This window comes from Pseudonaja textilis, chromosome 2 (assembly GCF_049901715.1).
Source record: "Pseudonaja textilis isolate UNSWEBS1 chromosome 2, rPseTex1.2, whole genome shotgun sequence".
Classification (NCBI taxonomy): Eukaryota; Metazoa; Chordata; class Lepidosauria; order Squamata; family Elapidae; genus Pseudonaja; species Pseudonaja textilis.
In genome coordinates, this window is record NC_141991.1 from 164502968 (window position 1) to 164520970 (window position 18003).

At 41.0% G+C, this 18003-nt stretch overlaps 1 protein-coding gene across 3 annotated transcripts in view; it reads right to left on the bottom strand.

The window, feature by feature from the left end:
* TMOD1 (tropomodulin 1) overlaps positions 1-18003 on the bottom strand; it is a 45153-nt gene that overhangs the window by 24249 nt on the left and 2901 nt on the right. For all 3 annotated transcript variants that reach the window (XM_026712651.2, XM_026712652.2, XM_087926326.1), the window contains exons 2-4: positions 10305-10487; positions 5836-5992; positions 2004-2123 (exon numbers count right to left, since the gene is read on the bottom strand). In XM_026712651.2, coding sequence (XP_026568436.1) covers positions 2004-2123; positions 5836-5992; positions 10305-10424 — 397 coding nt within the window. In that variant the 5' untranslated portion in view covers positions 10425-10487. The remainder of the gene's footprint in view (positions 1-2003; positions 2124-5835; positions 5993-10304; positions 10488-18003) is intronic.

The window sequence follows — 18003 nt, forward strand, 5'->3', positions numbered from 1 at the left end:
ACCAACTCCTGGCTTACAAGAGCCTTTCCTACTAGGAAATTTTGGAGAGGGGTCAAAGAAGATCCTAATATTTGGCAAGAAGGACTTGGTTGGACATCTTGCAGTCATTCGATACCTGGTATGTAGATGGGACTTTTGTCATAGTTCCAAAACTCTTTGCACAGGTGTATGTCATCCTAGCCAAGAAATGTGAGGGAGTGCATCCTGTGTTATATGCACTTCTACCAATAAAACAACGTACTACCTATGAAAGGCTGGTTGAGTTTGTTAAAAACCTGGTGCCCGACACACAGCCGCGTTCCATTCGCTGTGATTTTTGAATCGGCTGCCATGAATGCCATTGGGGAATGCTTCCCAGAAAGAGTGCTTTTTTGAAAAGTGCTTTTTTCATCAAGCACAAAATACGAGGAAGCATTTGGTTAGAGATGGAACCACACATGAGTACAATACGGACACTGAGTTTGCTGTGAGGACAAAAATGGTTGTGGCTTTGGCTTTCGTATCTGTCCCAGACTTGGATAAATACTTTACTGCTCTGGAAAGTTATCTTCAGGGATGGCTGCTTCGCCTCCTACACTGGTTTGAGAATACCTATGTTGGCCGTCCTGCGGGGCGGAGTGGGGGGCATGGAAGACAGCCATCTTTGTTCCCAACAGCAATGCATCTTTTCCAGCGAGCACAGATGGCAGAGGATTGTATAAACCAGGGACCTCCAACCTTGACAACTTTAAGACTTGTGGACTTCAACTCACACAGCTCCTCAGCCAGCACCCCTGGTATAAACAGTCACTCGGAAGCAGCTTATCGAAGGTGCCAAGCACAATACGGCATGTGTCATCCAACCATTTGGAAATTTATAGATGGCCTACGCAAGGTTCAATGAGCCATGGATGCATTTTATGAACAACTCTTATCAGGACACAGTCCTCCAATGAAACAGAAAAAATACCGCAATGCAGACCAAGGGATTTTCTGGATTGTCGGTGAATATGGCAACTGAAACCCTATTGATTATTTGTGTGCCATTGCACACAATTATCAAATAGAGTAATAAAAGCTGGTTTTTAAGCGGTCTTGTTTCTTTTTCTCACCTATTACTTCTTCGAGGATGTGTGCTTACAGGTGGTGTGGTGTGTGAATATCCAAGGCATAGTTCAATGAGAGGTGAAGTCTGGAGCCTCCATTGCTTCTCCAAGTTTTTTTGGGGGGAGGGGGAGGGAAAACCCCGTGTTCATAAGATGAATATTTACCATCATGCAAGTCAGTTGCTGCCTCTCTGCCAGAATCCCAGGCAGTGATACTCTGGGTGGGAAAGTCTTAAAAGCGTCTACTTTATCCCCTGCAACTGTACCCCTTGCAAGCACCCCTGTGATGAAGATTTAGCTGCTGCTAAGGCCCTGCCCAGCACCCAAGGTTCCTGTCACCAGAAACCACACCCAGGCCCTCACCTATCCATACTTGCTCCCTCCCTTCCTTCCCAAGAACCCAAGAGGCACTAGGAGCAAGGCAAGAATCAACTACCCTCAGCTTATCAAATACCTAGAGAAAGAAACAAACTTTTCTCTTAGGAAATTAGGAAGGAGTCTGGCGTCTTAAGTTCTCCTGAAGTGCTATTGTAACTATTGAGCATTTGTTTATTCAGGAAACAGGTTGTTAAATGTTAAAGGGTGGCAAATCAAAGCCAGAGCAATGTAAATGCCCCAGGCAAAAAAAAAAAAGGTGTTACGAAGGATTTTCCTTTCAGTCTCCAAACAGACCACCCCCTCCCAGATCCTGCAGTTGGGCCCTTCCCCCCCACCTGATCCTGCAGTTGGACTCTTCCCCCCACCCAACACCTGATCCTGCAGTTGGCACGATTCTCTCATGCACAAATTATCCTAAGACTTTTTTTATTTAAAAATTCCAAATTTTAAAATTTGTCCTAATGTCGAGAACACAAAGCCTTTTAGAATAATTGTAACAACAACAACAACAAACCTAATACATTCATTCTTGCATCTTACCAGCAATATCGCAGAGTTCAGCATCAGAAGCATTTGCCAGGGCTTCCTCGAGTTCTGGTTCCAGAGTTACACTTTCCAAAACTGGATCAATAGCTTTCTGCTTGGGGACCCAGATTTTTCCTATAAATACATGAAGTGGTAACAGCTTTAGCTCCATTCCAGAAGGTTGGCAATTAGATACATTTTAGTTTAATGGTTAAGGCACCAAACTTGGAAACTGAGTTCTAGTCCTGCCTCAGCCATGAAAGCCAGCTGGGTGACTTTGGGTGGGTCGCTCTCTCTCAGCCCAACAGGGTTGTTGTTGTGGGGATAATAGGAAGAAGGTATGTTGAATATAAAAGGGACATGGTGGCTCAGCGGCTAAGACACTGAGCTTATCGATCAGAAAGGTTGGCAGTTTGGCATTTCAAATCCCTAGCGCTACGTAACAGAGTGAGCTCCCATTACTTGTCTCAGCTTCTGCCAACCTAGCAGTTCAAAAACATGTAAAAACGCAAGTAGAAAAATAGAGACCACTTTGGTAGGAAAGTAACAGCTTTCCGGGCGCCTTCGGCATTTAGTCATGTCGGCCACATGACCATGGAGACGTCTTTGGACAGTGCTGGCTCTTCGGCTTTGTAACAAAGATTAGCACCGCCCCCTAGAGCCAGAAATGACTAGCATGTATGTGTGAGGTGAACCTTTACCTTTGTTGAACATGTTCACCACTTTGAATTATTTGTATAAAGAATAAAGGTGAAATATAAACAAATAAATCAATATATTTTACTCTCCTACCTAAGGTTCTTTCTAACGTTTCAAGACTCTAAAACAGGGGTGTCAAATTCACGTTGTCACAGCAGTGTCACGTGACGTATCAGGACTTTTTCCTCCTTCGCTAAACCGGGCAGGGCCGGGGCCAGCATGTGAGATATCCAGCCTGCGGGCAGCGAATTTGAAACCCCTGCTCTAAAAGAAGTGGGAGAGAGGCATTGGCAATGAAACTCTGATGTATGAAAAGGGGAAGTTAAACTCTCCCCTCCCCAGTTAAAATCATCCTCTCTACCTACTAATGACTCATAGGAGAATCGAATCGAATAGAATTCTTTATTGGCCAAGTGTGATTGGACACACAAGGAAGTTGTCTCTGGTGTATAAGCTCTGAAGGTACTTACAAGCAACAAGTTATAAGCATAATCTTAAAATACAATCTTCATAAATCATAGATACAACACTGAGTGACAGTCATAGCATACTAAATAAAAGCCTTACTCTGTGTGTGTGTGTTATTTATATCAGGTTTCAAGATTCACAGCGTGATTGCTCACTTTACACTTAAAAGTAGCAGAGGCTAGATTTTATGTGATTCTACATCAGTTTATGTTAATGCAAAATCATATTATATTTTTTAGCATCCTACTTCTAAGGCTGCCTAACTGTGATTAGTATTCATTTTAAAATAGCAATGGCACAGAATCAGAGCATGCCTTTGGGGGCCTGGAACCTTCAGTGATATCCCACCCAGGCCTTCCTCCAAATTGTGATTCATTGCAGGATGTGCTCATTCAGGCTTGGCTCATTCAACAGGAAACCAAATTCCTTCTTTATATTTTCACACACACTTTTAAAAGTAATGCTCTATTTGTTTTACTTAAGGTAAAGCTAAAATACATTTTTTCCACTTGCAACTTACAGCAACTTTAACACTTTTTCAACCATTTTGTGCCCCAATAACAGTAACAAAGAGAGGCTTTATGTCACTTCAATGATTAATGAACAAGACTCTGAAGTGCTTTATTGCTGTGGATGAAAATGGCCAAAATTTACACTGAATAGTGCTTGACTGCTGATGAATACGTATCTATGTAGCTCTCTTAACAACAATATAAGAAGGGTTTGCAATGGCCTTTTCTGGATCCCCCCCCCCCACCTTTCTAGTCTAGCCCTGGGATTCTCTGGAGTATTAGCCTTGTTTAATTTTGGTGCCCAGAGAAGGCCAATCAGATGCTGCACAAAATACCCCCAAAAGTCAGCTCAATAAGTTGCAAAATTAGTGAGAAAATAGTATTAGTGTTGGTGGTTCAGCAATGGATCTTTATTTTTTTAAAAAAAATCTCATAACAAAAGAAATGTGTGTTATGCAGTGGTGGAAATGCTATCTTTACTCCAAAGGGAAAATAAAGATTATGAAAGGACAACATTAGAATATTTTTGTATTTCTTTTGCCAACTTTTTTCTTGGAAAAAAGGACAAAGTCTGGTTTGGAGTTTGTTTATTTTTTTGGAATAGAAAGCGTGAAAGCAAGTCACAAAATAGAACAAACGTAAGGAAAGGGGTTCCTTTTTTTTTAGTAAAACAGTGCAGTCGAATGGGGGGTGGGGGATGGGGAGAGAAAAGTACCGCTCCAGGCGTGGAATGTGACACTGGAGCTATTTTTGTTCCTGCTTCCTATGAAATGGCACGAAACAAAGGGCAAGGACCAGGCGGTCCAGCTTGTTGGTGGAGCAAGACTAAATTTAGGCTCACGCTGAAGCACCTGCTCCTTTTCTCATGAGGGTAGAGGAACAAAAGGCCAAAGTTATTGAAGAAAGGCTTGCTTTTAAGCAGGGGTCCCCAAACCTGGCAACTTTAAGACTTGTGGACTTCAACCCCCAGAATTCTGGGAGTTGAATCAATCATTAAATCAAACGTTTATTGTCAACACACAACATGTCTACCATGAAATTGAAATGAGCCTCTTTGGTGCTGGCCCTGCAAGTCGATCATATTAAACCTAATTGTGGTGTTTATGTTGCGTTCAGAAGTCTGACAGCCCACGGATAAAAGCTACTTTTCAGCCTATTCATTCGGCTTGAAATCCACAAGTCTTAAAGATGCCACATTTGTGGGGTGGGGCTGCTTTAAAGTAAAAGACAACACAAACATAAAATACAAGTTAAGCTGCTATGAGAGTGGGTTTGGGGGGGGGGTCTAGGACAACTCACCACAGTTAACACATAGTCGCCAACATGCCATGGCCAACTTCACCCTCACATCCCGGACATAAACTGTTTCAACTCCTTTCCTCAAAACGACACTGTAGAGCACTGCACACCAGAACAACTAGACACAAGAATAGTTTTTTTTCCCAAAAGCCATCACTCTGCTAAACAAATAATTCCCTCAACACGGTTCAACTATTTACAAAGTATACACTACTATTACTGTTAATCTTCTCACCACTCCTTATCACCCATCCCCCCCCACTTGACTGTTTCCTAGTATGATTTGATTGTTGATTGTGCCCTATGACTATCAATAAGTGTTATACATTATGATTCTTGATTCTTAATGATTCTTTATGTATACTGAGTATTTACACCAAGACAAATTCCTTGTGTGTCCAACCACACTTGGCCAATAAAGAATTCTATCCTATCCTATCCTATCCTATCCTATCCTATCCTATCCTATCCTATCCTATCCTATCCTATCCTATCCTATCCTATCCTTGCTGAGGCCAACTCACCAGAAAACAATTTACCACAGCCAACTTGCCACGGGACAAAAATTACGTAATATTGAAGAAATGGTGGAAAGAATCATTAAAAAGAAAGGATGCAAAAGGAGGGACAAAATGAAATGTGAATGACAAAAATTAAAATATTTTTAAATTATTTTAAATAATTAAATAAAATTGTTGAATTGTCCCGTGACAAGTTGGCTGTGGCGAGTTGACCATGGCAAATTTTGTGAGTTGGCTACAGCAAGTTGGCCAGGGCGAGTTGTCCCATTCTGGTTTTGGGATGTACTTAAGAATATCTTTAAGTTTATCAGTATGAGAAGCACAGTACTCTAGAGGTGTATCTCCTACCTCTTTTCTCCCCCGTGAAGGGAACCAGATCGTCTCGGTCTTTTGTGTCATTTGCCTGCTTCTCCAAATGTGCCAGAAGAACATCTCTATTAAAAGGGCCTGTGGGTGTTTTCTTGGTCTGATCTTTCTGTCTCATTCCTGCAGGTAATATTGCATTCTATATTTTGGAGAAAGGAGGAAAAACATTCAAGCTCCATGATCATCATCCATCACCCTATCTTTTTTAATGAAATCCCACTGAACCCCCACATGCTAGCAGTGTCTAGCTATTGATTTAGAGTAGCGCTCACAAAATCATAATATATGTGAAGAAAAAGTTTGTTTTGTTCAATTGACCACCAAATTAACATTTAAAACATATAGAGAGAATAACAATAACAAATATTAAGGAAAACAAACCAAAAGCAAATAGCATTAAAGATAAGAGAAGAAACTAATCAAATAATCCCCCATGGGTTCAACTAAACTCCCATTCTTCATCTCTGGGAAAACAGCCAAGGCTTAAGGGCTTCCCAAAACTCCAGCAGAGTCAGGGCCAAATTATTTATTTTTATTTTATTTTATTTTGTCAAGCGATTATAAGATAACAGATATAAGTATAAACATAGTTATGAATACATGAAATGGATACATATAAGAAAAATAATAAAAGAAAAAATAGGACAGAGACGGTAGGCACATTGGTGCGTTTATGCACACCCCTTACAGGCCTCTTAGGAAAGGGGTGAGGTCAATAGTAGACAGTCTACTCCAGCAAAGTCAGGGCCAAATTAATCTCAAGTGTACAGTGATCCAAAGGGTAGGGGCTATAATAGACAACATACATTTCCTGGATCCTGCCAAGAGAACATTCTCTAATCAATGGAACCAAGACCAGGCCCCTTCTGCCAAATCTGATGGGTCAACTGGAGTCCATTGGAAAGAAAAAGCCCCGCAGATAAACTAGCATAGAGAGACAGGAAGGTGGCCTTGAAGCAAATATTCCAAAATGGTTAAAAAAAAAATTTTTGTCCAAGGAAAAAACATTTCTTAAGTTCTCGGAACAAAGATACTAGGTAGAGACAACTAGGTCCACACCTGAAAGTTCTGATTTATTGCTCAAGCTTATGCACAGGAAGATTCTCAGACTAATAATTTGAACCTGGGTAAAATTAGATAAGGATCAAAGGCATTCAAGGGTGGTTGCACTTTGTCCTCTTGCAACTACACAGCAACTTAAAACTGATGCCTCACTTGACTCCTCCTTCTGGCTCTGCCAATCTCTCCCTCCTACAGAAACTCAGGCTGGCCGTCCCTGACTGATGAAGTTTAAAAAAAGAAGAGAAAAAGCAGTCAGACTTGCAAGATTCTGATATTCTAGCCTACCACTAAAGTAATACTTCTATACTTCCTGTGGAATTGATTTCCTAGTCCGATCTTGCAAAGATATATGGGAATGACCTTGGGAGAAGAAAGAGCTGCAGCCTAAATAGCAGTCTGACAAATGAAATTTTGAGATCAAAGGAGGAGAGTGGTGAAAGCGTATCTGAAGGAATCTAGTTACCCCAATCGAGTTTTCAGGTGAGGAAAAGTGAGGAATAGAAGAAATACTTTCAGTCGTGTAAGATTTTGTTAATGTAATCTTATAATAAAGATAAAGCTAGTATTTTTGGTGGTACTTCTGTTTGAACTATCCTGCAAAGCTAACATGTGAACCCTGTGAGCCTGACATCCAGGCCCAGCCATGAAGGTCTTTATAGGAAACCACCAACACCTTGAGTTCATTCATTTATATAGATGCTCATCTCATTTTTACATGATTCTAGGTAGTGTATAATTCTAGAGCCATTTTGGTGTAGTGGTTAAGGGTATATATACCTGGGAAACTGGACATTCTAGTCCTGCCTTAAGCATGAAGCCAACTGGATGACCTCGGATCAGTTCCTCTCTCTCTCTGCCATAGGAAGGATGCAACAACAAATTACTTCTGAAAAACCTTGCCAACAAAACTGCAGGGATAAGTCCAGGCAGTCACCATAAGTCAACACTGACTTGAAGGCACACATACAAACAAGAAAGCAGATTAAATAAAATATGTAAAATACACAATATAAAAAATAAAACATAACAGTTTGGCATTTTCCAATGAATTATTGGAAATATAGCCAGAAGTATATTTGGATCCAGTGCAACTTGTAAACATCCATAATCACTTGTACCACTATATTCTGGATCAATTGCAGTTTCTGGATGTTCTTCCAGAAGAATCCCATTTGTTTATTTAAGCAATGCATGTGGTGCCTTGAAGTCCCATGAAAAACATATTAATCTGCTCAAGGGATGACTAAGCATGACTGATCGTGGACAGTATCAGCTGACCCAGGAAGGGATATAATTGGCACAGAACACAAAGTTGTGAATAAGCCTTCCTGGCCTCCATTGCTGCCTAATTCTCAAATAGCCGCTGTGAATTTAGGAAGACTCCCCACTGTTTGTGTTTGGGGAAGTACACATCTCCACATCCAGAATTAAAGATTGGAAATCATCAGTCCAGGAGACCTTAAAATCTACAGCCACTCAATCTTGTTAGGGTTGAGCGTAAGCCTATTCTTCCCCAGAGTCTCCAGACACCAAAACAGAATTTCCACAAAATCACTTGGTTGGCCTGGAGATATAATACCAAGCATATTGATGACACCTCACTCTGTATCACTGAATGACCTCAACAGTGGCTTCATTCTAGATGTTAAAGAGAGTGGAGAGATTGGTGAGCCCTGGGGGTCTCCACTCAAAATAAGACATGGGCTGTACCCCGCCCCCATCAACAGAGGCTGCAACTTAGAACGAAGCTGGAAGAAAACCAGTACAAAATTGTACCCCGAATTCCTAACCTTTGGAACCAGTCCAGAAGGATATCATGATCAGTGATCCTGAAAGCCATGAATATCTGAAAGCTTTCAATATCACTGAAATAAGAATAGGTACATTACCCCCATCCTCCTCCTTTCAGTGGTCATCCCCAAGTGCACTCAATGTTCTTTTGGTTCCATACATGGGCCTGAAACCTGACTAAAAGGGGAATAATCTGCTTTCTCCGGGACTTTCTGAAGCTGCAGCATTGGATCTACTTATAACTTCAGGAAGAAACAGACCGCTATTCTTTAAACTCTCTCACCGCCCAGACCCAACCACACATCCTTTGAGAAGCCTTGGCTAACCAGGATCTAACACCGGAGATGGTCAAGCTCACAGCACTGACCAATAGGATCAAATTCAGCCTAGATAATCAAGCAAAACTAAACTTCAGTAAACTCCATGGACCTGCATCAAGGTTGGTCCAGCTTGGAATGAATATTAGTCATACTATCCATTAGCTGCCTAGCATAGGAGCCTCTGTGGCGCAGTGGTTAGAGTGCAGTACTGCAAGCTACTTCAGCTGCAGCCAGCTGCTTACATTTTGGCAGTTCAAATCCAACCAGGCTCAAGATTGACTCAACCTTCCATCCTTCCAAGGTGCATAAAATGAGGACCCAAATTGTTGGGGGCAATAGGCTGACCCTGTAACCCGCTTAGAGAGGGCTGTAAAGCACTGTAAAGCGGTATATAAGTCTAAGTGCTATTGCTATATTCCTTATAGTGGCCTTGTAAACGAATCTCCAGCCATACTTCCACAGAAGGGATTGGACCACTTGAAACAGGGCCAACAGGTGGCTATCTGCAAATTCAATAAGGGGGAACAAAAGGAACAATGCTTTACCATACTTCCTGCCATGTGGCAGTCCTTAATATTGTTTTGGCTCTAGCTCATGCTGAATTAGCTTCACTTCTCTTGGTTCTCCAATAATGTTCTGCTGCGGCATGAACATGGCTGGCATGCGGCTACTGTGGAATGTGGGAAGGCACGCAGGGGGCTGCTGCAGTATTACTGCAGGGGGGGCAGAGAGATGCTGCAGCTTGGTGTAGGTTATGGGTGTGCAGGCAGGTGTGCTCTACAGGGTGAAGAAAATGAGACTCCCCAGGATCTTGTATTCCACAGCAGGACTCCTCGGGAGAAAAAGCAGTCCGAGTGGGAACAACTTGCAGAAGTGACTTGCGGCCCTCCCTGCCAGTTTTGCTTATGCAAGGCCAGCAGGGAAGGGTCACAAATTGCGATCACGTGACCACAGGATATTGCAACTATCACAAGCGTGAGCTGGTTTCTAAGGACCTGGGTGGTAATCACATGACAATATGGGTACTGGAGTAGCCGGAACTTCCAGGACTGATCATAAGCACCGCTCTGTTCAATGAACGTTTACTGAATGAGTGGTTGTTAACCAAGGACTCTCTGCAGTATGAACATCATCACTACCTGTATTTCTTTGCTTTATTCTTCGCTCCCACTATCTGCTGCTCAAAACTGGAAGTTAAATTTAATCACGATTAAAACTCACTAAAAAAAAACAAAACCCAAATATTTTTTAACAAACTATTCCTTTTAAAGCGCTTACATCTGGATCGAGTTCCAGTAGCTCATCTTCTAGCATCTTGATTTCCTCTTCTGTCAGTGCTCCAAGGATCTGATCTTCATCTAGATCTCGGTACTTCTCTAAACCTTGTCTGTATGACATTTCGGAGAGTTGGATTTGTGATCTTTGCTGGCTTTTAAGTCTCTTCTTCCCAAAATATAGGACCTGGATGATTAAAAAATAAAAATAAAAATATTAAAACTTACGTTGCACAGTGGTAGAATACTGTATAGAAATCAGGATGATCATAACCACTAGATGGCAGCATAGAGAAACAGAAAACCAGAATCCAATAAAAATAAAAATAAAAAAGGACCAATGAGGAATCAGCACTCTAAAAATTACTGATCAGGATTGGTCACAGAGAACCAGAGACCCAACTTCACTGACCTGCTGCACCAATTGGACACCTGCTTGGCTAAAGATCAATTAAAGGTCAGACCGCCTGACAGGAGCCCAGTCAATCCCTGTATTCCCTGCTCAGTCCTCTGTGGTTTGTTTTAGCACAGGGGTACCCAACCCACGGACTGTGGCCCACTACCTGCCTATGGCCCATTTGGAGCCAGGCCGTGGAAGCGGTGGGCAAGCTCGTGCGTAGCTCCACTTGTGTGAGCAGTAGGCAAACATGTGCAAGCACAAAGCTCCATTTGTGTGAGTGGCGGGAGCACATGCACGCAACTTGTGCAAATGGAGTACGTGCCCACTGCTCACGCAGAATCATCCCCTCCCTCCCCCGCTGGTCCACAAAACCGGAAAGGTTGGGAACCGCTGCTTTAGCAGACCATCCTACATCTGAAGATGCCAGCCAGGTGAAACATCAGGAAATACATTGTCTTGACTGTGATCACTAAATCCTGACAATCAACACTACAGCTCAACACTGCCCAACTGATACAGGCCATGCAAGCCTAAACCAGGTGCAGAAAAAAAATAATGTTTTGCTGCAATCTCTTTTCTCTATAGGTAGTCCTCACTTGCCAACGGTAATTGGGATGGGGACTTTGGTCACTAAATGGTCATAAGATGTGATATCATGTGACTGTAACTGACTTACGCTGCAGTTCTGGCAATCCCAGTTGCTGTCATTATGGGAATTCCACACAATCAGCAGTCACATGATTGCCATTTGTTACCTCCTGTTGGCTTCCAAGTCCGCTATCTTTGGCCAGCAGTGAAAGTCACAATTGGCAATTACATGATTACAGGATGCTGTGACAGCTACAACTATGAGAGCCCACCAAAAATACCCCACCTTCACTGCCATTGTAACTTTGTTCCCTGAATGAGTTAAGTGTTTGTTGAATGACTACCTGTTTCCAGGCCAAATATGATATCTTTAATGGTAGTTGAAGAAGTCAGCTTGATATAATTGTAAAGGAATCAGAAAAAAACGCAGGAGATTGAGAGTTCTTGACAAAATTTGTGTCTAGCCTTGAAACAAATCCATTTTTGGTAATTATGACTAAAGATTGGGTTTAAAGGTTTCCCCAACCCAAAATAAGAAGAACGAGATTGAAGAGCTCATGAGGGAACAAGGACAAAAAGACAAAACCAATAAGCGCTTATAGATACCAGGCTTATACAAACAAAACTGAAGAACAAAACTGCCTATCCCATCTAATCAAATACACCCAAATATTCCAAGTAGAGCATATGAGAACTGTAATTAGGAAGACAGATTATAAAACTTAAATTGTCTAATCTTTATTCGTTGTCAAGTGGGAACCGGCTGATGTGCCCTTCTTTTCTGGCAGTATTCAAATGGAGGAAGGCTAACCATTGGTCAGGGATGCTGTGATGACCCGTAGTCTCTCAAAATAACCCCAAACCCCAAACTTACATTAAAGTCTGGTAATACCTTCAACTTAACTTCACTGTTTTATTAGGCACAGTTTAAAGTCACAAAAGTAAATAATGAGGCAAAAAGAAAACCAAAGCAAACCACGTTGACGAGAGTTCCGAAGTAAGCCAAGATAATTAATCATACATTCAGGGAAAATAACCAAGGAGAGTCCATGGGAAGAATGCCAGCAAAGATAAACCTCTTTCAAAGAAATATACTAAACTTTGATTCTAGCAATCCTGACTAGTAGTTACAAACTTATATACAGTACATAGCTCCCACCTGCAAGCCACGAGGAGGATCATGGTAATCTCCTCTTGAGTAGACCTTGCTTTTCCCTGATCCTCTCCTCCCTGCGTGACCTAGGATGGATAGGGGATGGGCCTGGATCCTCCTCTGATTGCTCAGCCGGCCCCTGCCCTTCCCCAGCCTCCTCCCCACCTCTGGAGCCACACTCCCACTCCCTGTTGGCTGTTCCTCCTCTTCCTCAGAGTCACTCTCCACCAGGGGCATGACAGATGCTATAGTTGCAAAACTCCTGCACTGAAAAGGGGATTTATTTATTTGTTTATATTTCTTTATTTCCCCATCTCCCTTAGAGAAGGGCTCTCGGTGGTGGAATTGAACTATACAGGTAGTCCTCAATTTATGACCACAATTGAACCCAGAATTTATATTGCTAAGTGAGAAATTCATTGTGAGTTTTGCCCATTTTACAACTTTTTTTTTGCCATGTTTAAATGACTCCACTACAGTTGTTAAATTAGTAACACGGTTATTAAGTCAATCTGGCTGCCCCATTGACATTGCTAGTCAAAAGTTTGCAAAATATGATCACTTGATTCCAAGACGCTGCAACCATCATAAATATGAACCAGTTGTCAAGCATCCAATGTAAATCATGTGACCACGGGAATGCTGCAATGGTCATAAGTTCATAAGTACTATTGTAAATTTGAACAGTCACTAAATGAACTGTTGCAAATAAAGGACTCTCTGTATAAGTGTTTCTCAATCTCAGTAAGTCCCAGAATTCCTCAGCCAGCCATGGAGTTGGAGTCCACACTTGATTAGACTGAGAAACACTTGATTAGTATTCTCCAGTTACGTAATTATTGAAAATATTCCTTTTCCTCTTCTGCCCAGAGAAAATCTCCTTCATATGGTAGCTGAAATACAATACAATCTGTATCATCCTAAATTTACAAAAGGCTTAGAGTTCTCCTGCTGTTATTTTAAGGCCCAAGCTGCATCCTATGGATCAGTTATTATTTAGAAAAGAAAACTTATTCCTGTGCTGATAACAGCAGCCTGATACATAACAATTTAATAGATGAGTATTTCCTAACTCTTACTTACAGGCTTACTTATAGCAAATATGTTTAGTCACGTATGCTTAACATTTGCTAGAACCATTGGGGGGGCGGGGGTGTTCTGAGCATATATTTTAGCAATAATCTAATAATCTAATAATCTATTTTTTTTAAAAAATGCTACTTTTCATCAATCAAGCCGGAGCTTTAAAAAAAAAAAAGTAAGAGGGAACCAAAGTTACTGTAAATGTGCAATAACAGGTCTCACAAAACTGATTGCTTAAGCTTGCCAGCAGGTTTCCTCATGCAATATTCCCATCTTGCAGCATGGCAACCCACCCACAAGTCACATTATGTGACTCAGTTTCTTGGATTATCGGTGATTATGTAAAATAGAACAGGGAAAAGAGGCAAGCTACCTTTAATTTTGCCAAAAACAACATTATAGGTTTGCTATAGTCCTGGGTAAAGAATAAAGAGGAATGCTTTTCATCAAACAATACCTTTTCCCACTCTTTTATTACATGGATATGCACAATCGTTATCTTATTCTTCAAAGCAGACTCTTAGGAGAGTCACGATAACATTTGGAGGCTCAAATGAGTTCTCCACCCCGGTGACTCACAGGGAGTAATTCCTTAACATTTTTAGCCCTAATTTTAGTTGCAACCAGCTGATAAGAAACCATCACTAAAAGTGTGTGTAATACATATTATCTGGGATGCACCAGAAGTTTGTTTTTCAAAGTATTCCTAATTGCTGTTATTTATTTCTGTAATCATAATTCATATTTTGCTTTCCTCCAAGCAGCTGGTGTCAAACTCAAGACCCGCAGGCCAAATTTGTCCCGTGGAGTGTTTAGATCTGGCTCACGGGTCCACCCTGGAAACAGAAGACTGGCCCATGGTGCCTCTCCTCTCCAGCGAAAACAGAGCTTGGAACGGCCATGAGCTCTGTTTTCGCTGGCAGGGGGTTGCAGGAGACCGTCAAAGCCAAAAACGGGGCTTGGGAGCCCATTTTCACTGGCAGAGCACTCAGGTCATCACAGGCGCCCCTGACACAAGTGACGTCAAGCTAGCCATACCCACCCTAGCCATGTCCATTCCCTCCACCCCCAAGGTCAAACTCAACCCTGATGTGGCCTCGATAAATTGAGTTTGACACCCCTGTGTTATACTGTACAACAGTGTTTTTCCAATTTAGGAACACCTCGATGTGCAGAATTCCCCAGTCAGCAACAAGTTACTTCTACCTTCAAATCTCACCCATCCACCCATCACATTCTGACATATAGGAAATTCTTGACTTATAACTATTAATTTAATGATCGTTCAAATTTACAAAGGCATTGGCAGAATTACCAAGACTCCCTGTCATGCCCCTGGTGGAGTCTGACTCTGAGGAAGAGGAGGAACAGCCAACAGGGAGTGGGAGTGTGGCTCCAGAGGTGGTAGAGGAGGCTGTGGAAAGGCAGGGGCCAGCTGAGCAGTCAGAGGAGGATCCAGGCCCATCCCCTATCCATCCTAGGTCACGCAGGGAGGAGAGGATCAGGGAAAAGAGAGGTCTACTCAAGAGGAGATTACCATGATCCTCCTCGTGGCTTGCAGGTGGGAGCTATGTATATAAGTTTGCAACTGCGCAGTTAGAATTGCTGAAATCAATTAGTGTTCACCTTGAAAGAGGCTTATTTTTGCTGGTGTTCTTCCCATGGACTTTTCTCAGTTATTTTCCTGGAGTTTATAATTAGTTATCTCGGCTTGCTTCAGAACTCTCATCCGTGCAGTTTGTTTTGGTTTCTGTTTGCCTCCTTATTTACTTTTGTGACTTTAAACTGTGCCTAATAAAACAGTGAAATTAAGTTGAAGGCTTTACCAGACTTTAATATATGTTTTGGGTTATTTTGAGAGACTATGGGTCATCATACTACCTGATGAAGTAAAGACCATGTTAGACGAGAAAATAACAATGATGGAACTGACCGAAGCAATAAATAGACAAAATATTGGGAAAGTCCTTGGCCCGTATGGGCTACCAGATGAATTTTATAAGGCAATACAGGAAGTTATCTCTACTACAATGTTGGAAATATTGAATGAGGTTTTGACAAAAAATAAAGTACCTCACTCATGGACAGAGGCATACACTTATACCAAAGAAGATACTAACGCACAGCAAACAAAAAAATATAGACCAATTTCCCTGCTAAATGCTGATTATAAAATATTTGCTTCGAAAATGGCAGAAAGACTAAAAAGATATTTAAACTATTTTATATGCTCAGATCAAAATGGATTTCTGCGCAAGAGACAAAGAAAAAATAATATGAGGATAATATTGAATACTCTGGAATACTATGAAACTCACTCAGAGAAACAAATGGCATTAGTGTTCTTAGATGCACAGAAAGCGTTCAATAATGTGAATTGGCAGTTTATGTTGGTGCAATTGGAGGAGATGCGTGTTAGAGACAGGTTCACTAAAGCAGGGGTCGCCAACCTTTGGACCTCAGGGACCACCAAACTCATAATTTTAGATCCCAGGGACCACTAACCGGTTCTGTGGGCGTGGCCTAATTTGTGGGTGTGGCTTGGTAGTCATGTGACTGGCTGGGCATGGCTTGTATGTAAATATAAATATTTATATAAATATTGATTTTTTTATTAAAAAAGAGCAACTTTTACCCAAAATCAGGCAAAGCAGGCAGATTGAGTTGCTCACAGACTCACAGATTCATTCAGAGATCTATCTATCTGCCATTGTCTAGCTCAGTCTGTCACATAAAATTTGCCTGCAAGCAAACTCATAAAATTTGCTAGCAAGCAAACTCACAAAATTAACTCACCACACACCATGCATGTAAATATTTTTTTTATTTTAAAAAAGCGCAACTTTTACCCATAATCAGGCAAAGCAGGCAGACTGAGTTGCTCACAGAATCATTCAGTGATCTATCTAGCTGCCATTGGCTAGCTCAGTCTCTCAAATTTGCTTGCAGCGAGTCTGCACTGAATTTGCTTGCAAACAAACCTTCAGTCCTAAGGGAGGTTCGGCTGTGCTGAGCCGAAGATCTAAAGACTATCTAGAAAGCAAGAAATCCAACCATTTCCTGCTTCCTAGCTAATCTAGATCTCCCAGTACAGCAGAACAGATGATGGTCAGAAAAAGGAAAAATAGCAATTTAGCAGGCAAGTTTACCAGGTAAGGAGTGAGTGGGCGGTGAGCAGCCTTGTGTTTCTGTGCAGCCTGGATTAATTGCTTGGGGGGGGGGAGTGTTCTGGGGGTGGGATTTCTCTGCAGCCCACCAAAATTTTCTCATGGCCCACCAGTGGGCCGTGGCCCACCGGTTGGCAACTGCTGCACTAAAGCATTAAAAGCGATATATAACAAGCAAACAGCAAGAGTAATGATAAACGGAGAACTGACAGAAAACTTTAACATTCAAAAAGGAACCAGGCAAGGCTGTCTGCTATCTCCATTATTGTTTGTACTGACTTTGGAAGTTTTGAATAGAAATATTAGGAAAAATGAAGAAATAAAGGGAATGAAAATAAAAAAGGAAGAGTATCAATTACAAGCTTTCACAGATGATTTGGTCTTTATATTGGAAGAACCTTTGGAAACAGGCCCTAAATTGATTAGAGAAATAGAGGAGTTTGGCAAAGCAGAAGGACTGAAAATAAACAAAGAAAAAACAAAAATCTTGGCAAAAAATATGTCAGAAAAACAAAATAAAAGATTAATGGACAAATTAAATATTCAAGTTACAAAAAAGGTAAAATATTTAGGGATACAAATGACAGCTAGATGTTGAACAGTTAAAGAAGATAATTATGAGAGATTATTACAACAGATTGTGATAGAGTAGGAAAAATGGGAAAACTTACAACTATCTTTAATAGGTAGAATAGCGACAATTAAAATGAACATATTGCCAAAAATATTATATTTATTCCAGACAATTCCAATAAAACTGAAAAAAAATACTTTGATGACTTAAATGAAATGATGTTGAAATTTATCTGGCAGGGGAAAAAGACAAGAATTAAGATAAAACTACTGCGGGATGTAAAGGTGGAAAGGGGGTTTTGGATTCCCCAATTGGGAACTATACTATCAGGAGGAATGGATTGTATTGAAAAATGCCAGATTATGAACACTAGAAGGGCATGATTTACAATTGGGGTGGCATGTATTTTTATGGTATAAAAAAAGTAAGGTACTACATGGACATTTTAGGAGACGCTACATTAGGGATGCTTTATTAACAGTATGGGAAAAAATAAGAGACTATCATTATATGAAAATACCAGTCTGGTTATCAACATTAGAAGCCTTTACATACCCACAGCTTTTTGAAAAGAAACACATTATTAGATATGAAGAAATTTTAAATTAAAAGGGTGAACTCAAAACAAAGCAAGAATTAAGAGTTACAAGGGATAAATATAAATTGGTATTCGTACTTGCAAATACATACAAGGTATGAAGATGTTAAGATGGCTGGGTTTTATAAGGAATTGACTGA